This window comes from Talpa occidentalis, unplaced genomic scaffold (assembly GCF_014898055.3).
Source record: "Talpa occidentalis isolate TD23 unplaced genomic scaffold, MPIMG_talOcc4v2.1 talOcc4.14, whole genome shotgun sequence".
In the NCBI taxonomy this organism is placed as follows: domain Eukaryota; kingdom Metazoa; phylum Chordata; class Mammalia; order Eulipotyphla; family Talpidae; genus Talpa; species Talpa occidentalis.
In genome coordinates, this window is record NW_023601433.1 from 89,669,941 (window position 1) to 89,687,467 (window position 17,527).

Consider the following 17,527-nt stretch of genomic DNA (forward strand, 5'->3'; position numbering starts at 1 on the left):
TACAAGAACGCGGGTGCTCTGCTGAGCCAGACGCCAGGAGGCCGGGGCCTCCTCGGGGCACCGGCCGCCCCCACTGGCCTCGGTCTTCAGTGCTGCCCCTCCGTGCGCCCCAGCGCCCCTCCCAGGACACGGCCCCGTCCAGTGTAGCGCCCCCCGACAGACACCGGCTACTGGTCCCTGGGTCTTCCAGCCCGGCTGGGCAGGCTGGGGCCTCCTCGGGCGAGGCTGGGCCTGGCTGCTCCCTGCGGTCACTGTCCTTGGCCGGGTTCCGGGCAGGAGAGTGCGGGTCTCAGGCTTCTCTTGTGTGGTGGGGCCACTGTCCTGCCGGCCGAAGCGGGTGGCGGGCTGGGGCCCAGCATCTATGCTCCCGGGGAGGCCTTCGGGTGGCCTTGCAGGGGTGAGGCCGCAGGGTGGTGTGGAAGGGGCCTTTAATAACCAGCCACGCTGAGCGCTTCCCCCCTGGGTGACGCCTTCCTTCCCCGCGGCCCCTGGGGATGGGGCGAAGTGGGTCCACCCTGCATCCCGGGGGCGCCCCCTCGTGGTCAGTGAACGCTGTCCCGGCTGGACATGGGGCGGATGCCGGGGCCCCACCGTTCTCCAGCCTTCCCCTCCGCCCCCGCCCGTGGCTGCTTGCACAGAATGTGTCAAAGCCACGGCCGTCGCCCGTGTCCTGGAGTGGGTGCCACTGGCCTCCTAAGCACACCGCGGTGTATCTCTTCACGTAAGCACCACACGGCGGGTGATTTTGTGCGGGCCGGCCACGGCGGGGAAGGAAGGAAGACGGGCTTGAGGGCACGCGCGAGCTTTTCCATCGGGTCATCTTGAAGCGACCGAGCGCAGGAAGTGGATGGGGAAGGGAGACGAGGGGTCCTCGGCGTTCCAGGTGTTGAGTCAGACTCAGGTGTGGGCTGGGGTGCACGTCCAGGCGCAGGCTCGGGCAGGTGGGGGCCCAGAGCTGGGCCCTGGAGTCACGGTCAGGCCAGTGCGCGAGGCCAGCCCCCCTGGGTTGAAGCTTTTAGGAGGATTAAGAACTAGGAGCCCCCGGGAGGCTGGTGGGGCAGGCGCAGCAGGGACGTGCCCCGTCAGAGCCGCGAGGCCACCTTCCAGGCCACCTTCCTCTGCGTTCCGCGGCCTTACCTGTCACTCAGGTTCCCCGGCAGGCGGTGGCTACACCGGGGTCAGCACCTTGTTTTCAGGCCCTCCTCCAGCTGCAGCCACGAGGATGGGGGAAGTTGAGGCATCAACAACAAAAAAAAAGAGCACACTGGGAAGTGAGCAAGATCGGTCCGGGATGCTGGGGAGAGGCGCTGGAATAGAAGCTGATGAGAGACGGGTGGGTTTGCTTTCGTGGTTCAGCGCGGCGGCTTAGCCAATTCTAATGGAACCTGTTCTTAATGCAGCTTTTTCTACCTTGGTAGGTGATTTCTCTGTAAAGTTCAGCTCAATACCTTTGCTTGATTGAGTTTTGCAGATGGAAACTGTGTCATTGATATAAAGGTTCATGCCGGAGCCACCGGACGGGTCTTTGTGGCGAGATTGCTGCTACTCATGTGCTCTGAGCAGCGATGCTGGGTCTGAGGAAGTTTTGCTCTTGTGCGAATTGCCGGCCTTGGTTTGAGATTTTGTGCTTTTTGCTTTAGAGACAGGCTCAGCCCAGGTCACAGCTAATCCTACGTCGTTATTATCAAGCAAGACTCAGATGCTAATCACCCCAGGTTAGACAGGTTTGTAGCAATTGCTTATTGCTTTGTGATTTCAACAGTGGGGGGCATATGTTAGGAAGGGTTTTTGCAGACAAATGTAGTTTTTGTTGTTTTTTTTTTAAGATTTATTTATTTTTTATACAAGAATTGGGGTACAGGCCAGAGATGCACAGGGGGGTGAGAGGATTCCCCAGAGACAGAGTAGGGAGCAGAACAGGCAGACGGACCGAAGTACACTGCTGAGGGGAGCAGCGGGTGAGACAGGAGAGGTCTGTCCCACCATGTGGGTTTCTCCCTGGCTGGCCGGGAATCGAACTTGTGCTGCAGAGGCTGCGGACAGCTTCATAGGTTGCGTCTTAACCCCTGCGCCACCAGGGAGGCCCACAAATGTAGTTTTGAGCCTAAAATCTAGCTTAACACTTGTGTTTGCTCAGACTTTGCTTCAAGGGGAACTCACCTGACGCAGGCGCGCTCTCGGTCTGGCGTGAGAGGAACAGGGGCCGCCTGCGGGGGCGAGCCTGCCAGGTCATTCCAATCTTCTGGTCGCCACATTTCAAAAAGTGGAAACAAGTATCATGCACTTTAGCACTATATTTCTTTTTTTTTTTTTTTAAAGATTTTATTTTATTTATTTATACATGCACTGGGTACAGTCAGAAGCGCGGGAGGGTGAGAGAATTCACCAGAGCCAGAGCGGGGAGCAGAGCAGGCAGAAGGACCGAAAGCACTGCTGAGGGGAGCAGCGGGCGGCAGGAGAGGTCTGCCCGCCATGGGGGACCCTCGCTGGCGGCCGGGGATCGAACCGGCGCTGCAGAGGCTGTGGGCAGCTTCGCAGCCCAGCGCTCAACCGCTGCGCCACCGGGGAGGCCCAGCACTATATTTCATGCAACCCACTGCGGGGGTGAGGCAAGGGCAACGCTCAGGGCTGTGTGCCCGAGACTGCCGCTACACCAGCCGCGTCGGGGCTCCAGCACTGCCCGGGCTTGGTATTAATAATCTGTTGGGAGGGCCCAGGACTCGAGCGCCGTGTGCTCGGGAAGGGTCTATTGCCGGGCAGATGCAGGGTGAGGCCTTCCAAAGGGACCCCGCGTGCAGCCGCCTCCTCTGGCTCCCCGTGGGCCGGGCATGCCATCCTCCTGTCTCCACAGCATGCGGGGGCTTCTGCCAACCAGGGAGACACCTGGGCTGTGTTCCAGCTCGTTTGTTGGGCTTCTGTATGGAGACTTGGTGGGTTTGTAGGTTCCCTGCCCGTGTGGTCCAGCTCAGCCCCAGGTCAGCTGAGGCCGCTTCACCCAGAGCTCCCCACCAGCTCTCACTGTTGGGCCCTCTGGCCTGGGCTGGCCCCCAGGACGGTTGCTGTGACTGGCCCCTGGCAGGATGCCGCAGACTAACCCCGGAGGCCCAGCGCAAGCCCACACCCCGGGACCCGTGCTCTGCACACCCACCGTCTCCAAAACCATTTCAACATGGCGTCAGCATCAGCTTTACTAATGAGATAGTTTACGTATTTCGGTACAATCCGTGAGAGCCAGTGTTCATCCTATGCTCACGGTCCTTCTCGGCCCACTTGGCCTTGCGTCTGGTGCCCTGTGGCTGACATGTTGACTCAGTCCCACACTGGACTTACTCGAGGAGAGTGGCCTGCTTCAAGATTTCCAAAACCTGTGCTCCTACAGTATTCGATAGTGGGAGACAGATGAACAGAACTGCCCAGGACTGGGCTTACCTAACATGCCACGGACAAATTTCAGCCCCCCGAGAGTGAGTGTTTAGTTTGGGGGGCAGAGTTTATGATCGAGCTGTCTGATGGACTTGGCACAAATTAGGTTTTTTGGATTTCAATAAAGATTGTTTTTTTTTTAAAGATTTATTTATGCACACAAGAACTGGGGTGTAGGCCAGAGGCACAGGGCCTGAGAGGACTCACCAGAGACAGAGCGGGGAGCAGAACAGGCAGACTGACGAAACACACTGCCGAGGGGAGCAGCGGGGAGACAGGAGAGGTCTGCTGTGCCGTGTGGGTCACCTCCTTGGCCGGGGATCGAACTTGTGTTGCACTAGCTGCTGATAGGTTCATAGTGCTGAGACTTAACCCCTTGTGCCGCCAGGGAGGCATTCGATAAAGATGGTCGCATTTGATCTCTTTTAATGCCAAATGCCTCCATTTTGGCCCAGTTGTCATTTTTTAGTGTCGTTTCTGTCTCCCTTCCTGACACCGCACCGAGCGTGTGGAAGAGGCCCGTGGGCTGGAGGTCTTGCAACCAGGTTGTCCGTGTTTGTCACGCGGGTTCAGCACTGGCTCGTTCCGTGCAGCACTGATCTGCAGGTGTGTGAGCGACACTGAGAACTGGATTCACCACCGTGAGATCCACATTGTGGAAAATTAAAAGGCATCTATACGGAATTTTGATTCCTTATCGCCCTACGTGACAGGCAGTCAGAATGCAGAATTGGGTGCTGTAGGCCAAGTTTAGAATGTCTCCCTAATGCACCAGCTTTTCAGCAGAAAATGTAAATAATTCACGCACACACCAAATCAAAACAGGTCAGAGGCGCATCCAAGCGGCAGGCCCTCTGTCTGCAGGAGCCATGATTATTATTTAATAGGTCTCTTCGGGCTCAAAGTCCCACAGGCCCATGAGAAATGTAACTGCTCTGTTCACAGGCCTTTTCCAGTAAGTACTCTGCTAAGAGCGCTTTCTCTAAATTCAAATATTTATGAACGATTTTTCAAAAGTACTGAGTTGGAGGGAAGGTTACCCGAAGTGCTTATCAAATCCCGAAGCACAGAGGTGTCCACGTGGCCCACGGACGCCCTGGCCGAGGTGGCGCTGAGCTGGCTTCCTGGCCTTTCACTCGCAGTGAGATTTTTTTTTAATTTTGAAATCTTTGAGTCTCTGTCTTCCGGGGCTCATTTATGCTCAGTGCCTTAGTGCTTGTTCAAGGAGAAGGTTCTGGAAGCTGCTGTATGAGATGCTACGCCAAAGGTGATTCCGTTTTCAGGGTGTCCGATGGCTCAGGGCGATTCTTTTGGAATCAAAATGCAGACGAGAGGCACTTTGTCAGCTCCCTGTGCCCGGCAGGGGGCTCGAGCCCGCCTGGGGCCAGCGGCCGCCTGCCCCACTGTGAGATCCCGCCGGCCTGCTTATCGCCGCCCGCCCCGCATGCCCTATGTCCGGTCATCTCCAGGGTTCCCGTTGGCAGCGCGAGACTGCACAGTGCAGGTCTTTTAGGGTCGCCTCTACCATCAGGGGAACTTGAGATGCCCCCTCTCCTCAGCGCATCCTTAGACCCCCGTCAGGACGCCGCCCCTCCCCGCAGCGACCGTGGGAAGAGCTCCAGGAATGGCTCCACCCGCGGCATCCGGTGTCCGCCCGGACGCCCCTCTCGTGACTGCACAGTTATTAGCCGATCACACTCCCCTGGCTCTCTCGTGAGGAAGCGACGCGCTCGGGCAGCAGCAGGGACGAGCCCTCTTCCGTACGTGCCCCGTCCCGGGAGGAGCCGCGTCCATGCTCACACAGGGGGAAAGTGAGACAGCTGGACTGCTGCCCCCCAGCACCCTCCCTGCCGGGGACTCCTAGAAAGCAGCCTCAGGTGACACACTAGTGCCCCACCAGCCAGGAGAGGAATGTCCACATTTATTTGGCACCACTGAATACAGAACAGCCCTCAGGCTGTGTGTGAGGAGCCCTGGGCCCTGGGCATTGGCCAGGATGCTGCCTCTTGGACAGAGAGGGTGGACACCCTGAGAGCCTCCTCCAAGTTTCTGCTGCTCAAGTTTCTGGAACTACTTTTTAAGTGTCGAGATGTTTACCTGATGCCCCATCAGACACCAGCCACCCAAATGGAACACTAGGGTTGTCACGTTATACCTTCAGCACAGAGTTTTCTGGCAGCGTGATGTCTACTTCCTGTAAAATAAACCTGTTTTTAGGAGGCTTCAGAGCCTCCTTGATTTCACCCCAGAGGTTTGTGATCTCTGGGCATCATGGCGGCACAGGCAGGGCAGAAGCAGCAGCAGGTGCATCTCCAGGGGATGTCACAGGAGTGTCTGGCAAGTCGGATGCCTTGTCCTGGAGACCGAGCAGCCCAATTCCGAGCCTCCCACCACCTACACTAATGAATCGTTTTTAATCACTTCTCTTAAGATTGGCAAGCCTCCGGGCCTCCCTCGTGGCTCAGGGGTTGAGTCTCAGGCTATCACCTCTGCAGAATGAGTTCGATCCCCAGGCAGGGACCTGACCCACAGGGCGCGGCAGACCTCTCCTGTCTCCCCGCTGCTCCCCTCAGCAGTGTGTTTCAGTTGATCTGCCTGTTCTGTTCCCTGATATGTCTCTGGTGAGTCCTCTCACCCCCTGCGCTTCTGGCTTGCACCCCAGCTCCTGTATGCATTAAAAAAAATATGTCTGGGCCTAGGTGTTTGAGAGCTTTGAGCTGATGAGCCAGGATTCCCTTTGAGCAACTTGGAAGCTTTAGGAAGTGCTTTTAATAAAGCCACCGTCAGAACTTGTACTTACCAAGGAAAAATTTATATTTTTGCCTCCTATACAGTATGACTTTGCGCATATACGTCAAAACCAGTATTTATTGCTGTTTCTCCTTGCAATAAGCTTCACAGCAGAAGGTTGTATTAATCAAAAGTGGGAAATCTTTTAGTTGTTGCTGCCTGTTATTCTATTATAAAAAGACATAAATTAGCGTTTGGGTCTGTTACAAATCACATGTATTTATAGCTCTGCATCCACCAGGACACCGGCTCTTTATATCTGGTAACGGGCCAAATTCAGTAATGGTTTCTCAGAGCCTTAGAAGTGGAGAACCCCCCTCCCCCCCAAACTCCTTTACTTTATGCATCGTTGAGTTAATCTTGCAGGCTGGTGACACACACGACTTTGGCTTATGAGTTATTTCAAGGCAAGCGAAACGACCATTCACATCGGGCAAGAAAAGCTGATTTGTATTTAGAACATTTCTATGGGAAATGCTTTTCAAATCAACCGAGCCAGTTGGCGTTGGCCACACCTCTTCTGTGACAATGCCTAGAAATAACCCACACCCAGGCGTCTCTTATCCTCCGACCCGGTTTTCTTTGTTTCTTTTTTTAAAAAGGTTTATTTATTTGTGCAGGCCAGAGCTGAGAGGACTCCCCAGAGACAGAGTGGGGAGCAGAACAGGCGGATCCACTGAAATCCACTGCTGAGGGGAGCAGCGGGGAGACAGGAGAGTCTGCCGCGCCCTGTGGGTAGCTCCCTGGCCGGGGATCGAACTCGTGCTGCAGAGGCTGCGGACAGCTTCATTGTGCTGAGACTTAGCCCCTGCGCCACCAGGGAGGCCCCTGACTCAGTTTTCTTGATTTCGTTGGATGAAATCTTAAAATGCCACGGATGACAATGTTTTAAAAGCCTGTATAGGACTTGATAGTTATTTTTACAGGTGTTCAGTGGGGTTTGGAGCCCCTGCTCAGAGACAGGTCAAGTCCAACGGGACAGCCCGGAAGGTCTCACCTCCCACCATTCATGCTGCTCGCAGCGTTGCGATCTCTGTCTGATTCACTGATTTTTGCTCGTCTAGAAAGGCCTGGAAGGGCACGTGGGCTATTCTGCGTCGAGTGCCAGGCCGTGCTCCTTACAGGGCGGGGGCATGACCGGCAGCCCTACTCTGCCACCCGCAGGCCACATCCGTTGATACGTAACGATACTGAACCCGATGCCACACCCCATGCCAGCTTCTGAGTTAAGGGCCACCCCATACACTTCCATGGCGCTCGGAGTCCCCCGTGCAGGCCTCTGCTGGGCCCGAAGGCGTTCCCGGCCTCAGCGCCTGGCAGTAAAGTCGCCTCCCGCCTTCTAGGGAAAAGGTAGTTAAACCACAGGCGTGTTCGAGGGCTCGGAACTGCAGGTCCTGATCCCAGGTGACTGGTGTGAGCCTTTAATCCCATGAAAGTTAATGTCTTCTTTAACCGTTAGAGAAGAGATTTTTGAGCCTCTTTTTTTTAGGGGTTTGCAATTTTAAGGCCATGTCGGGCACTGGCATCCCTGCCTGTTGATGAATTGAGGGGGTCAAGGCTTCAGCGGTCTCAGAGGCTTCTCCCTGCGAGACCCCAGCCCCCACCTGCTGTGGAGCCTGGGGCGCGACCCGGCCGCCCGCGCCGCGTCTCCCCACCAGCCTCCCTCTCCCGGAGCTTGTGTCCCGGAGTGTGAGGCCCAGAAGCCAAGCGCTCCACTCCCGCAGCCCAGCGGCCCAGGCCCCGCGGTCAGGAGCCAGGACGGGTGTGGTGGCCGTGACAGCCGTCCATGCGCCAGCCGGGTCCCCCGCGCTGACCTGCGGCTTGGGCCACGGGCGGGAGGACGCGCCGGGGGGCTTTGTCCCAAAGGGTGTCTTCAGAGAAGCCACCCTGGTGTGGCCGGGACCCGCAGCCCTAGACAGGGGCCCTCCCTCCGCCCCCCGCGTGCACCCTGGCTCCTGACCCGGCCAGGCAGTACCGGGCTGCGCTTCCAGAGGCGCTCGAGACGCGGATTCTTTCTCCCTGGTGGCCCTCTGAGGGTTGGCCAGCTTCGCCAGGTTTGCCCGGCACCAGGAGGACGAGTAAGTGTCTGTCTTGGTGCCAGTGTCCAGAGCAGCCTCGCCAGCCGTGCCTTCCCTCCTCCCAGCGGGGCCACGGCGGGTCCTGGCAGGACCCCCGCCCAGTGCCGCCGCCCAGCCATGGGGTCACCCTGCTCCCCGCTTCCTCTCCCTCCTCCCCGCGCCCTTCCCTTCCCAAGAGTGGGGGGACTCGCCCCGCGGGGGTTGCACCCCCAATGTCCACCTCCCCCCACATGCACCAGAAGGGCCCCCCGGCATGTTCCACGCTGAGCTCCGGTACCTTCCTGCGACCACGGCGTGCAGCGCCCCGGCCCCGGCCCCGGCCCGGCCTCTGCCTGCTCCTGGCGGCCCGGCAGCCTCTGCCCGCGGGGAGCGAGCGGCCATGAGCGCTGCGGGGCGGACCCTTGGGGCTGCTTTCCCAGACACTTCCTGGGGGACGTTTTATTTCCGTGAAGCCCTGACCACGGGCCCGCCAATTGACTGTTCCCCTTTCTCCTCTCTTCAAAGCCGCACGCTCGGGGCAAGATCCACGTCCAGAGCCAAGGTGAGTCTCCGGACGCGCCTGCAGCCTGAAGCTCGCCCGGGGTGCGCCGGACCGTGTGCGGAGGCGCCAGCGCGGTGCCGAGACTCTCACGATTAGTGGGGTGCTTGTGTTACTTCGGGGTGGCGGCTGGCAGGGGAGCTGGGGCACCACGGGAGGGCGCTCTGCGGAGCCCGTCGCAGGAGGTCGTGGCCGGCAGGGACAGCCCCCGCCCCCACCCCGGGCCGTCCCAGGCAGAGCCGGGCTGCGCCTTCAGGCCCACAAGTCTGAACTTGAGCTGTGGGGTCAGGCCCTGCCCCCCACCCCGCCCCGGGCCACCCCAGAGGTGCCTCCGATGAGCTTTCTCGAAGCCCCAGCATCTCCCAAAGTGCCGGCAACCCCCGCGGGGCCCAGCGGAAACCATGGCGGGAGCAGCTCCAGGGGGCTGACACGGCGGGGCCCCAGGCCGGCCCAGCCCCCTTCTCCACGGCGCACGTGGCCTGGTGCAGGTGCCGCGGCCTCAGTGACGCCTGTAGCTGCGCACTCACCGAATGGCCTCGCTCTCCGACCCCCTCTTCAGGAGGATGCACCCGTGCAGGCGTGTGGAGGGTCAGGGCTGGGGGTGGGGGCTCCGTCCTCACCCAGGGTCGGGGGGGCTCCGTCCTCGCGCAGGGTTTGACTGACACCAAGGCCCAGCAGCTTTGCTCTTCTGCCTGCACACCTCGGCCTTTTAAATGTGCTGGCAACTCTTTGAACCCCCGATTCCGCAGATGAACTGGAGGAGCCCACCTGCTCCACAGTCCGTCGGGGTTTCCAGACGGTGTGAGAAGCCCCAGACCCCAGTCAACACCAGTAACGTGTGTCGCAGGCCGTGACCTCTGTATCTTCTCTTCCCTTTGGCCCAGGAGTTGCAGCTGTGCCGAACCCCACCTTTAGCTGGGACGCCTTTCTGGAGCGCTTGGGTAAGAGACACTCCTCCGGGCCCCTGGTTGAGGGCGTCCGTCCACGGCGTCCACACTGCCCAGGCTGCCCTGGACATGGGCGACAAGGCTGCGGGCCCAGGGGATGTGCTGTTTTAGGTGGGACAAGGGGGAGGGGGTCAGCTCAGTTCTCTGACCTCAGAGACAGCCCCCCAGGGCCCCCCGGCTGGAGGCGTGAGAACCTGGCCCTTCTGACCTGCCCATCCCCCCTGGAAGGTTCAGGCCGCCCCAGGCCCTCCTCCCCCGGGGCTGCAGCCTCAGGCTCTCGACGCTTGACCAGTTGCTCACAGTAGAAATGACCTTTGTGAGACGAGCGGGTCAGCCCCAGCTCAGGCCCCGCCCAGCCTCAGCAGCACAGAGACCTGCGGACGGGGCGGGGGGAACGTGTGCGCAGCGAGCTGGGGTGTTTATATGGGAACATTGTATATCGACAGCGTTTGTATGTTTTGTCTTTTAAACATCATTATATAGGAAGCGTATAATTCTATCGCCACATTGTAGACGCACGCGGCACTATGAATGACGCGTGTGCGTGCACAATCTCAGCCGTGCTGCGTGCCGGACAGGCAGTTGCTCTAATTGCACATGTTAGTATCTCACGACACAAGCGTTTAGCGTCGTATCTCATGCAGATGCGACCTTGTCCTGGCCTAAATAGACACGTGAGCACGCAGCCCCCGCCGTGGGCGTTGCGGCTGCAGGGAATGGTTTTGAAGAGACAGCCCCAGCGGCTCTCCTCCCCGCGCTGGCCCGCCCTGTTCCTCGATCTCTAAAAAGTGATTTCTGAAGGAAAACTTGCTGTATGAGGTAGACTCCAGGTGGGATGCCAGTGGCCCCGGGCAGAGGTGCAGGCCCCCGGCTGCCCTCTCTCCACCCCAGCTTCCCGTCGCCCCTCCGCCTGCTGCTGAGCGTGTGTCTGGCTTCTGCTGCCCGGTGATGTTCCGGGACCCGCCCACCCTGCCCCGCGTGCCTGTGACTCATGTGTCTCTGAGTGGTGCCCACTTACCCGCCCTGGCCGTGATTTCTGGGAAGTGCACCACCAGCTCTGTCCTGCTACGGCCACAGAGTGGTTCCAGCCACCTGCGGGGCACAGCCTTGAGCACACCTGGGCCACCTGGTGTGACCCCACGGGGCACGGGACTGCCACACAGCCGCCCACAGCCCCCCAGCTCTCTGGCTGCGGACTGTGGGGTGGCCTCCCTGAGCGGGGAGGGGGCCCTGCCCAGCATCCCGGGGCCGAGCTTGGATTGCCCCGGGGCAGAGGCTGCTCCAGGGGGCTGGGTTGTGGAGTGGACACGCGTCACTGCAATGTGGACATGCATCACTGCAATGTGGACATGTGTCACTGCGGTGTGGACATGCGTCACTGTGGTGTGGACACGCGTCACTGACAAGCAGCGGGTCAGGGCCTGCCCCGGCCAGGGGAGGGGAGTGGCGTGCGCGGCCTCGGGCCTCTCACCCCAGTGGCTCCGTGGGATAGTGACGGGGCCTGGGGTGTGGGTGGTCGCCTCCCCGTGGCGGCGGGGGGCAGGTTCAGCTCCTTTCCGTGCAGACCACTTGGGGGCCTTCCTCGGTGAAGACTTGCCAAGGCTTTGCCCACGTTTCGACTGTGATGTTGTCTTGTCACCCTGGGTTTGTGGGAGCCTTTAAAGAATTCGGCACAAGGCTTTCGTACAATTTGTGGATCAGGCACATTTTCTCCCGTTCTCCGACGTGTCTTTCCATGTTTTAGCCGTGTCTCTTGAGGGCCGGAGCAGACATGTGTTGTGTTTATCCATGCTGTCTGTAGTGACTTGTGCTTTGTCAGTCTCATCTAAGAGATCTTGGGCTGTGGAGATATTTCCTTTAATTTGACTCTAATATGTTAGCATTTTAGCTTTTTCACTAGGATATAACCCATCTCAAATTATGTTTTGTGTGCAGTGTGAGGCAGGGATCAAGACTCAGCCCTTTCCCTCTCTGCAGTCCCAGTGCCATTTACTGAGAACACTTTCCTGCCACAACTGACTTGCTCGGGCCTGTGCTGCAGTCGGTGTGGCGTGGGTGTCACGCGGGTCGCCAGCCTGTCCTTGCCAGTGTCATGAGGCCTGTTGCTGTGCGTTCATGCGGAGCCTGAAAATCCAGTCTATTAGCCAACAACTGTGTTTCAGATTTGCTTTGGTGACTCCAGGGGGTTTGCTAAAGTGAATAAACTTTGAATCATCTGGTCAGTTTCTGTAAAACCTTGTTGTCATGAGTTTATAGATCACTTCAGCGGAAACTGATTTCTTAGCAAACATTTGTCTTCAGATCTGTGAACATAATATACCTGTCCGTTTATTTACGTTCTATTTAGCTTCATGATAATGTGTACAGGTCTTTCGTGTCTTCAAAAAAATTATTCTGAAGAATGTGACTGCTCCTGATGCTTTTTTAAGTGGGGGTTCGGCAGTTTTCATTTTTGAATCGTTTCCAACATGTGGAAATAAAGTGCATCGGCATCGGCTCCTGCAGTCTTACACGCCGGTCAGTTCTAATTACATCATGATTTTTTAAATGTCTTTACAGTATTTTTTTGAATTCTGTAAATTTTTTTGATTGATTCCTTGGTTGGACATGTAGATTTTTTTATCCTTTTTTGATGTGTTGCCGTAAAGAGGCTAAGACTTGTCTTCACCTGTGCGCCCCACTGTTTTCTTAGAGACACATTCCTGTAAATGGAATCTACGTCAGATGATGCCCCCTTTTTAAAAGATTTATTTATTTATGCATGCAAGAGCTGGGGTGCAGGCCAGAGGTGTGGGGGGTGAGAGGACTCCCCAGAGACAGAGTGGGGAGCAGAACAGGCAGATCCACTGAAACACACATGACAGGATGTGTTATCCACAGCCAGTGGAGAGGCGGTGGTCACTCCGGGGCAGCACCAGAGCAGTGTGACCCTCCAGTGGGGGGTCTCCTTGCGCCGGGGATGTGTTCTTGTTGTTTTGCTTCTGTGAGTGTGATAAGAGATGCCTGTGGATCTTATTAGATTCAGAGCAATTATGTTCCCATTCAAAACGTACAAAAGCGCAGAGCAACTGCTTGCTGTAAGCAATGCTCGAAGGCGTGACGTGAATGGGAGGCTGTTCCCTGCTCGGTTCACGTCTGGTTATAAGCGTTAGTAGGTGGTGACACTTTAGGTTGCTTGCATTAATTGCCTCAGTAATTTCTGTTGAATCAGTAGCTGGTCCTGCACAGCTGCCCCATGACTGCAGTGACTCAGCACCGCCCTGAGTAGCTCCTGGCTTTGTGCTTGGTGCTTGGCTGTCGCCAGGCGGGCAGGGGCGGGCGGGCGGCTCAGCCCTGCTTCCCCAGGGTCTCTGGACTCACCTGCCCTGAGAGGCCGCTGAGGCCTGGTGGGGCCGGCCCAGCCTCCTCCAGCTCAGCCGGGAGCATGGTCCCAACCTCAGCCCGGCTTACTGTAGCCTCTGTCTGGCCATGCAAACCTCTCCCTCTGCCTCTCGGGGGTTGCATTCATGAAATGCGACACCCACACTCCAGACCTGGCCCACGAGTGCATCACATACAAACCTTCCAAGTCTCACAAGGACGCTGTTCTGCCCAGTTGGAATTGGGTCTAAATATTTCTAGGGCCCCTGCCCATGCTTCAGGCCCTGGGCCCCTCCCTGTACCCGGCCCAGCTCAGCGCGGGCTTCCCACCGGGACAGGGTCCAGTCCCGGCCGTGGACCCAATACACAGTGAGCAGCGGCGGCAGCACCCGCGCAGTCGCCTGGCCGCCTCCCCTGAGCGGGCTGCCCTCTGTTGCAGGGATCAGCCGCGGCGCGGACCGCCTGCACGTGTTCCTCCTGATATGTGGCCTGAGACAGGTCAAGGACCCCCTGTTCCTGCTGGACGCTTTCTCAGGTACGGTTCCCGAGTCGCCCTCCTGGGGCCCACCTGAGGGTCCCCGTGGGAGGGAGCAGCGTGCTCTGTTGCGATCAGGCTGTCCCGTCCCCTGGGCCTGGGCGGTGGGGCTGGAGCCACTTCCTGGGACGCTGGCTGGTCCCGGCGTCTGCTCTCGGAGAAGCCTCGGGCCGTGATGAGCTGCAGAGGCTTATTAGCCCGTTGAACACAAAGATAGGGATGACGGAACATTCTGGAAATAATATTTTGCTTAAAAGCATAAAATATACTGTTTACATTTGGGATGTGGTTTGAACTGGCCGGTATGAAGTGATTTGGAATCATCTGTGTGAGGAGTAGTTTATATTAAACTTGTGTTTTCAGCTGTGACTTAAAACCATTTAAAAAGGCTTTTCCCCCCATGTCTCCCTCCAGAATGGCACCGAGAGGAGCCCAGTGTCTACATGGTGATCGTAGGCCCTGAAGTAAGTCGGCGGCCTGTAAACCTTTCTCTCAGCTCTGTCTTCCTCTGGACGCTCTTCGAAATATTTTATAAAATTAGGTTTATAAATTGGTTTCACCCATTTGTCTTTTTAAGGAAATAAAGCCTCTATTTTTTAAATGAAAACCAGACTGAGGTTTCGAGTCTAGGAGGCTTTTTAAGTCTTGACGGTTAATGTGTGGCTGCACAGATGACTGATAAACTCTTCTGGAAATACAGGTCACTTACGGGCGCGCAGCCAAGAGTGGGAGCAGCCCGTCAGGCAGATGGGGCCTGGGGTCCAGGTGGCCTGTGGGGCCAGGGGGGCCCGGCTGCTCCCGGGTTCTGGGGCGCTCCACGGGGTCTGGGTGGCCTGGGGATCTGGGTGGCCTGGTCATCCTGGGCGTTTGGATGCCCAGGTGGTCTGGGGGTCCAGGTGGCCGGGGGGTCCAGGAAACTCCCTTCACCCCCCAGCTGCTTCACGGGACCCCCCGACAAAGCCACGCGCTTGCTAACACACCCACCGTCGGCACAGGCGCCCTCCCTGCCACGCTCTTCTGTGCACCACCGCTGCCAGCTACGCTTGTGCCCCAAGACCGATTGCGTGGTTTGCAACATGGTCTGACGCGCTCTGGGCAGATTGGCCGTGCAGCCTGACCGGGCAGTGGAGGGCGAGGCTGCCGGTGCAGGGGCCTCTGTGCCTCGGTTTCCCCTCTGTCCAAGGCTGCCCGCTCCTTGGTGTGAGGACTCTGGGCCTGAGCCGGGGTGGGCGGTGCGGGCTGGCAGGGGCGTTGAGGCAGGGCCCCGGGCTGGGTCGCCTTACCCCGTGGATGGCAGGGCTCCGTGTTGCCCCGTCGGCGTTTGGCTTTGGTTTCCTGTTCCAGCAGCTTTGATCTCTCAGTTCAGCCCTTGGGGCGAAGCGCGCTCCGCTGCGGACCCTGAGAGCCGGCGGCCCCGGCTCTCTGATGAGGGCGCTGGGGGAGCGGGGCGAGAGGGCCGCTTAATGACTTCCTGCAAACACTCCTCATGTCGGAGATTATTTTCCTTAAGCCTGGGAGTTGAAACAATATATTCTGCTAGAAAATAAATAAGCTCCAAAGGAGGAAATGAGAATTTTCCTTGCTGCCTGCCTGGCTCTGCTTTTTAAAATTTCATAACATGTGCTTTCATTAAACAAAAATATCTACCCTTCTTTTTGCTTCTATCTTGGGTTTTGTTCCACTTGGCTTCACTAAGAGATTTGAAAATGAACTGATGTGGAAGGCGGATCTCGAGAGTTCAGTGCGGTTGGGACTCCAGCTTCAAAGTCTCAGGGACACCTGCAGTTAAATTTTAGAGTGTTAGGTAATTCAGCGGTCTTGTAAAATGTGATTTTTTTTTTTTTTTTTGCCTTGACATTATTTTTGCCTAAACATTTAATCACGAGAGCAGAAGGCTGCCGGTGCCATTAACTTCAAGAGGCATTTCTAGCTGGAGATGATCGTTAAGTAAAATATGAATTTGAAAATTAATGCGCTGAGCCACAAGCCTTGCTTGACCTGGGCATCGGGGCTATAATGTGATTCAGTTGATTAGGGTCATTTCACCCCAAAAGGAGCAGACGTGGGAAGTGAGGGGTTACCGGACAGCATTCATTTGGGCCATATTCCGGGGAGCAGGGGCCCGAGGATGCCGTGACGTCAGGTGCTGGCCTGTGTCTGGTCCGAGGGGTAGAAAAGCTTGGGGAGGAGCTGCCCGGGAGCGCTGGGGAGACCGAGGCAGGAGTAGGAGTGGGGGCTCACCTTGCTGAGCGTTGTTCCGGGACCTGCGTGGACTCGGAGGACGTCCTTGGAGTGGACGCGGCGAGCTGCAGAGCGTAGGCTCAGAACCCAGTTCCCTGCCGGGGCTGAACTCGCCCTGACCCAGCCCCTGCGCGGTGTGGTCCCAGGTTAGTCACAAGCTCTTGGAGGCCCAGGTCTTCTTGCCTGAAGTGGGGTGATGCTGCCAGCCTGTTGCAGGGCACTAAGGCAAGGCATGCGAGAGGACCTGGTGTGGGTTTGGCACAGAGTAATTGGCCAACAAGTCTGGACTATTAACAACCATAGACAAGTTGTGAGTTTTTTCTTTGAAGAACTTTTTAGAAGTAGAATTGCGCTGGCAACCACCTGGCACCCCAAGACCAGCACTAACCGCAGGGCTGCCTGCGGCTCCGAGCCCCGCCCAGGGCCGAGGGGAAGGAGCACAGCGCCCAGCAAGCAAGTGGGGGCAAAAGCCCGTCTAGACCGCGCCCCCTGCCGGGAGGGCGAGGAAGCTGCGTGTCACGGGCGTGGCTCTTGTCGCAGGCGTGGCCCCGGGAAACAGCCCTGGCCAGGAGGCCGTCAGACGCACACACAGGCCGCCCCGCAGCGCCTGCTGTGAGAAATTGCCAGGATGCCCAAGCAGACCTTCACAGGGGCATGCAAGGCCCGTCCGGCGGGCCCTTTGGAAGGCGCCAGCCCATGTGCTGTCCGTGCCAAATGTGGAACTGCTCTGCCCAGAGGCCCCTGGGCCGCCCGTGGAGACCAGCGCTCCCCCGGGGAGAGGCTTCATTCTCAGAAACAAAGAATGTTGTCTGTTTTTTGTTTGTTTTTATTTTTCTTTTTAATTTTATGTATTTTGTACATCGGTCTTCATTTTTGTACAATGTGTGCTTTCTCCTCTCAGGTAGAGTCCCGTGAAATTCCCACCACCATCACCCGTGGCCATCACCACGGTCCCTGTGCTCTTCCCGGCCCTCTTCTGATCCTACTGCCTTCTCCCCCCTGCAGAATGTCTCTGCTTTATAGTTGCTTGTTGATTCTGATTTTCCCTTAGTTGGATCCTCTACATTCCTCCTAAAAGTGAGATTGTCCAATATTTTTCTTTTTCTTTTTGGCTTATTTCACTGAGCATGATCCCTTCTAGCTCCATCCATGTTGCTGCAAACTGCATGAGTTTATCTTTTTTGATTGCTGAGTAATATTCCATGGTGTGTATGGACCACATCTTCTTGATCCAGTCATCTATTTTCGGGCATTTGGGCTGTTTCCAAAGCTCAGCTATTGTAAACAGTGCTGCTATAAACATAGGGGTGCAGGTGCTCTTTGGAATGGATGTTTCTGTGTCCTTCGGGTAAATACCTAGGAGTGGAATCGCTGGATCCTATGGAAGCTCTATGTTTAGTAGGTCCAGAAATCTCCACACAGCTCTCCACAGTGGTTGGACCAGTTTGCACTCCCACCAGCAGTGCAGGAGAGTTCCTTTTTCTCCACACCCTCGCCAACATTTGTTGTTGCTAGTTTTTTTAATACGTGCCATTCTCACTGGTGTGAGACGGTATCTCATGGTCGTTTTGATTTGCATTTCCCTGATGACAAGTGATGTTGAACATTTTTTCAT

The 17,527-nt window shown here is 57.1% G+C and overlaps 1 protein-coding gene across 1 annotated transcript in view; it reads left to right on the plus strand.

Annotated features, from left to right (window-relative positions):
- The window catches only part of GLT1D1 (glycosyltransferase 1 domain containing 1), a 44,834-nt gene that overhangs the window by 14,083 nt on the left and 13,224 nt on the right, over positions 1-17,527 (plus strand). Inside the window, exons 5-8 of the mRNA XM_037511327.1 lie at positions 8,796-8,832; positions 9,714-9,770; positions 13,576-13,671; positions 14,086-14,135. Coding sequence (XP_037367224.1) covers positions 8,796-8,832; positions 9,714-9,770; positions 13,576-13,671; positions 14,086-14,135 — 240 coding nt within the window. The remainder of the gene's footprint in view (positions 1-8,795; positions 8,833-9,713; positions 9,771-13,575; positions 13,672-14,085; positions 14,136-17,527) is intronic.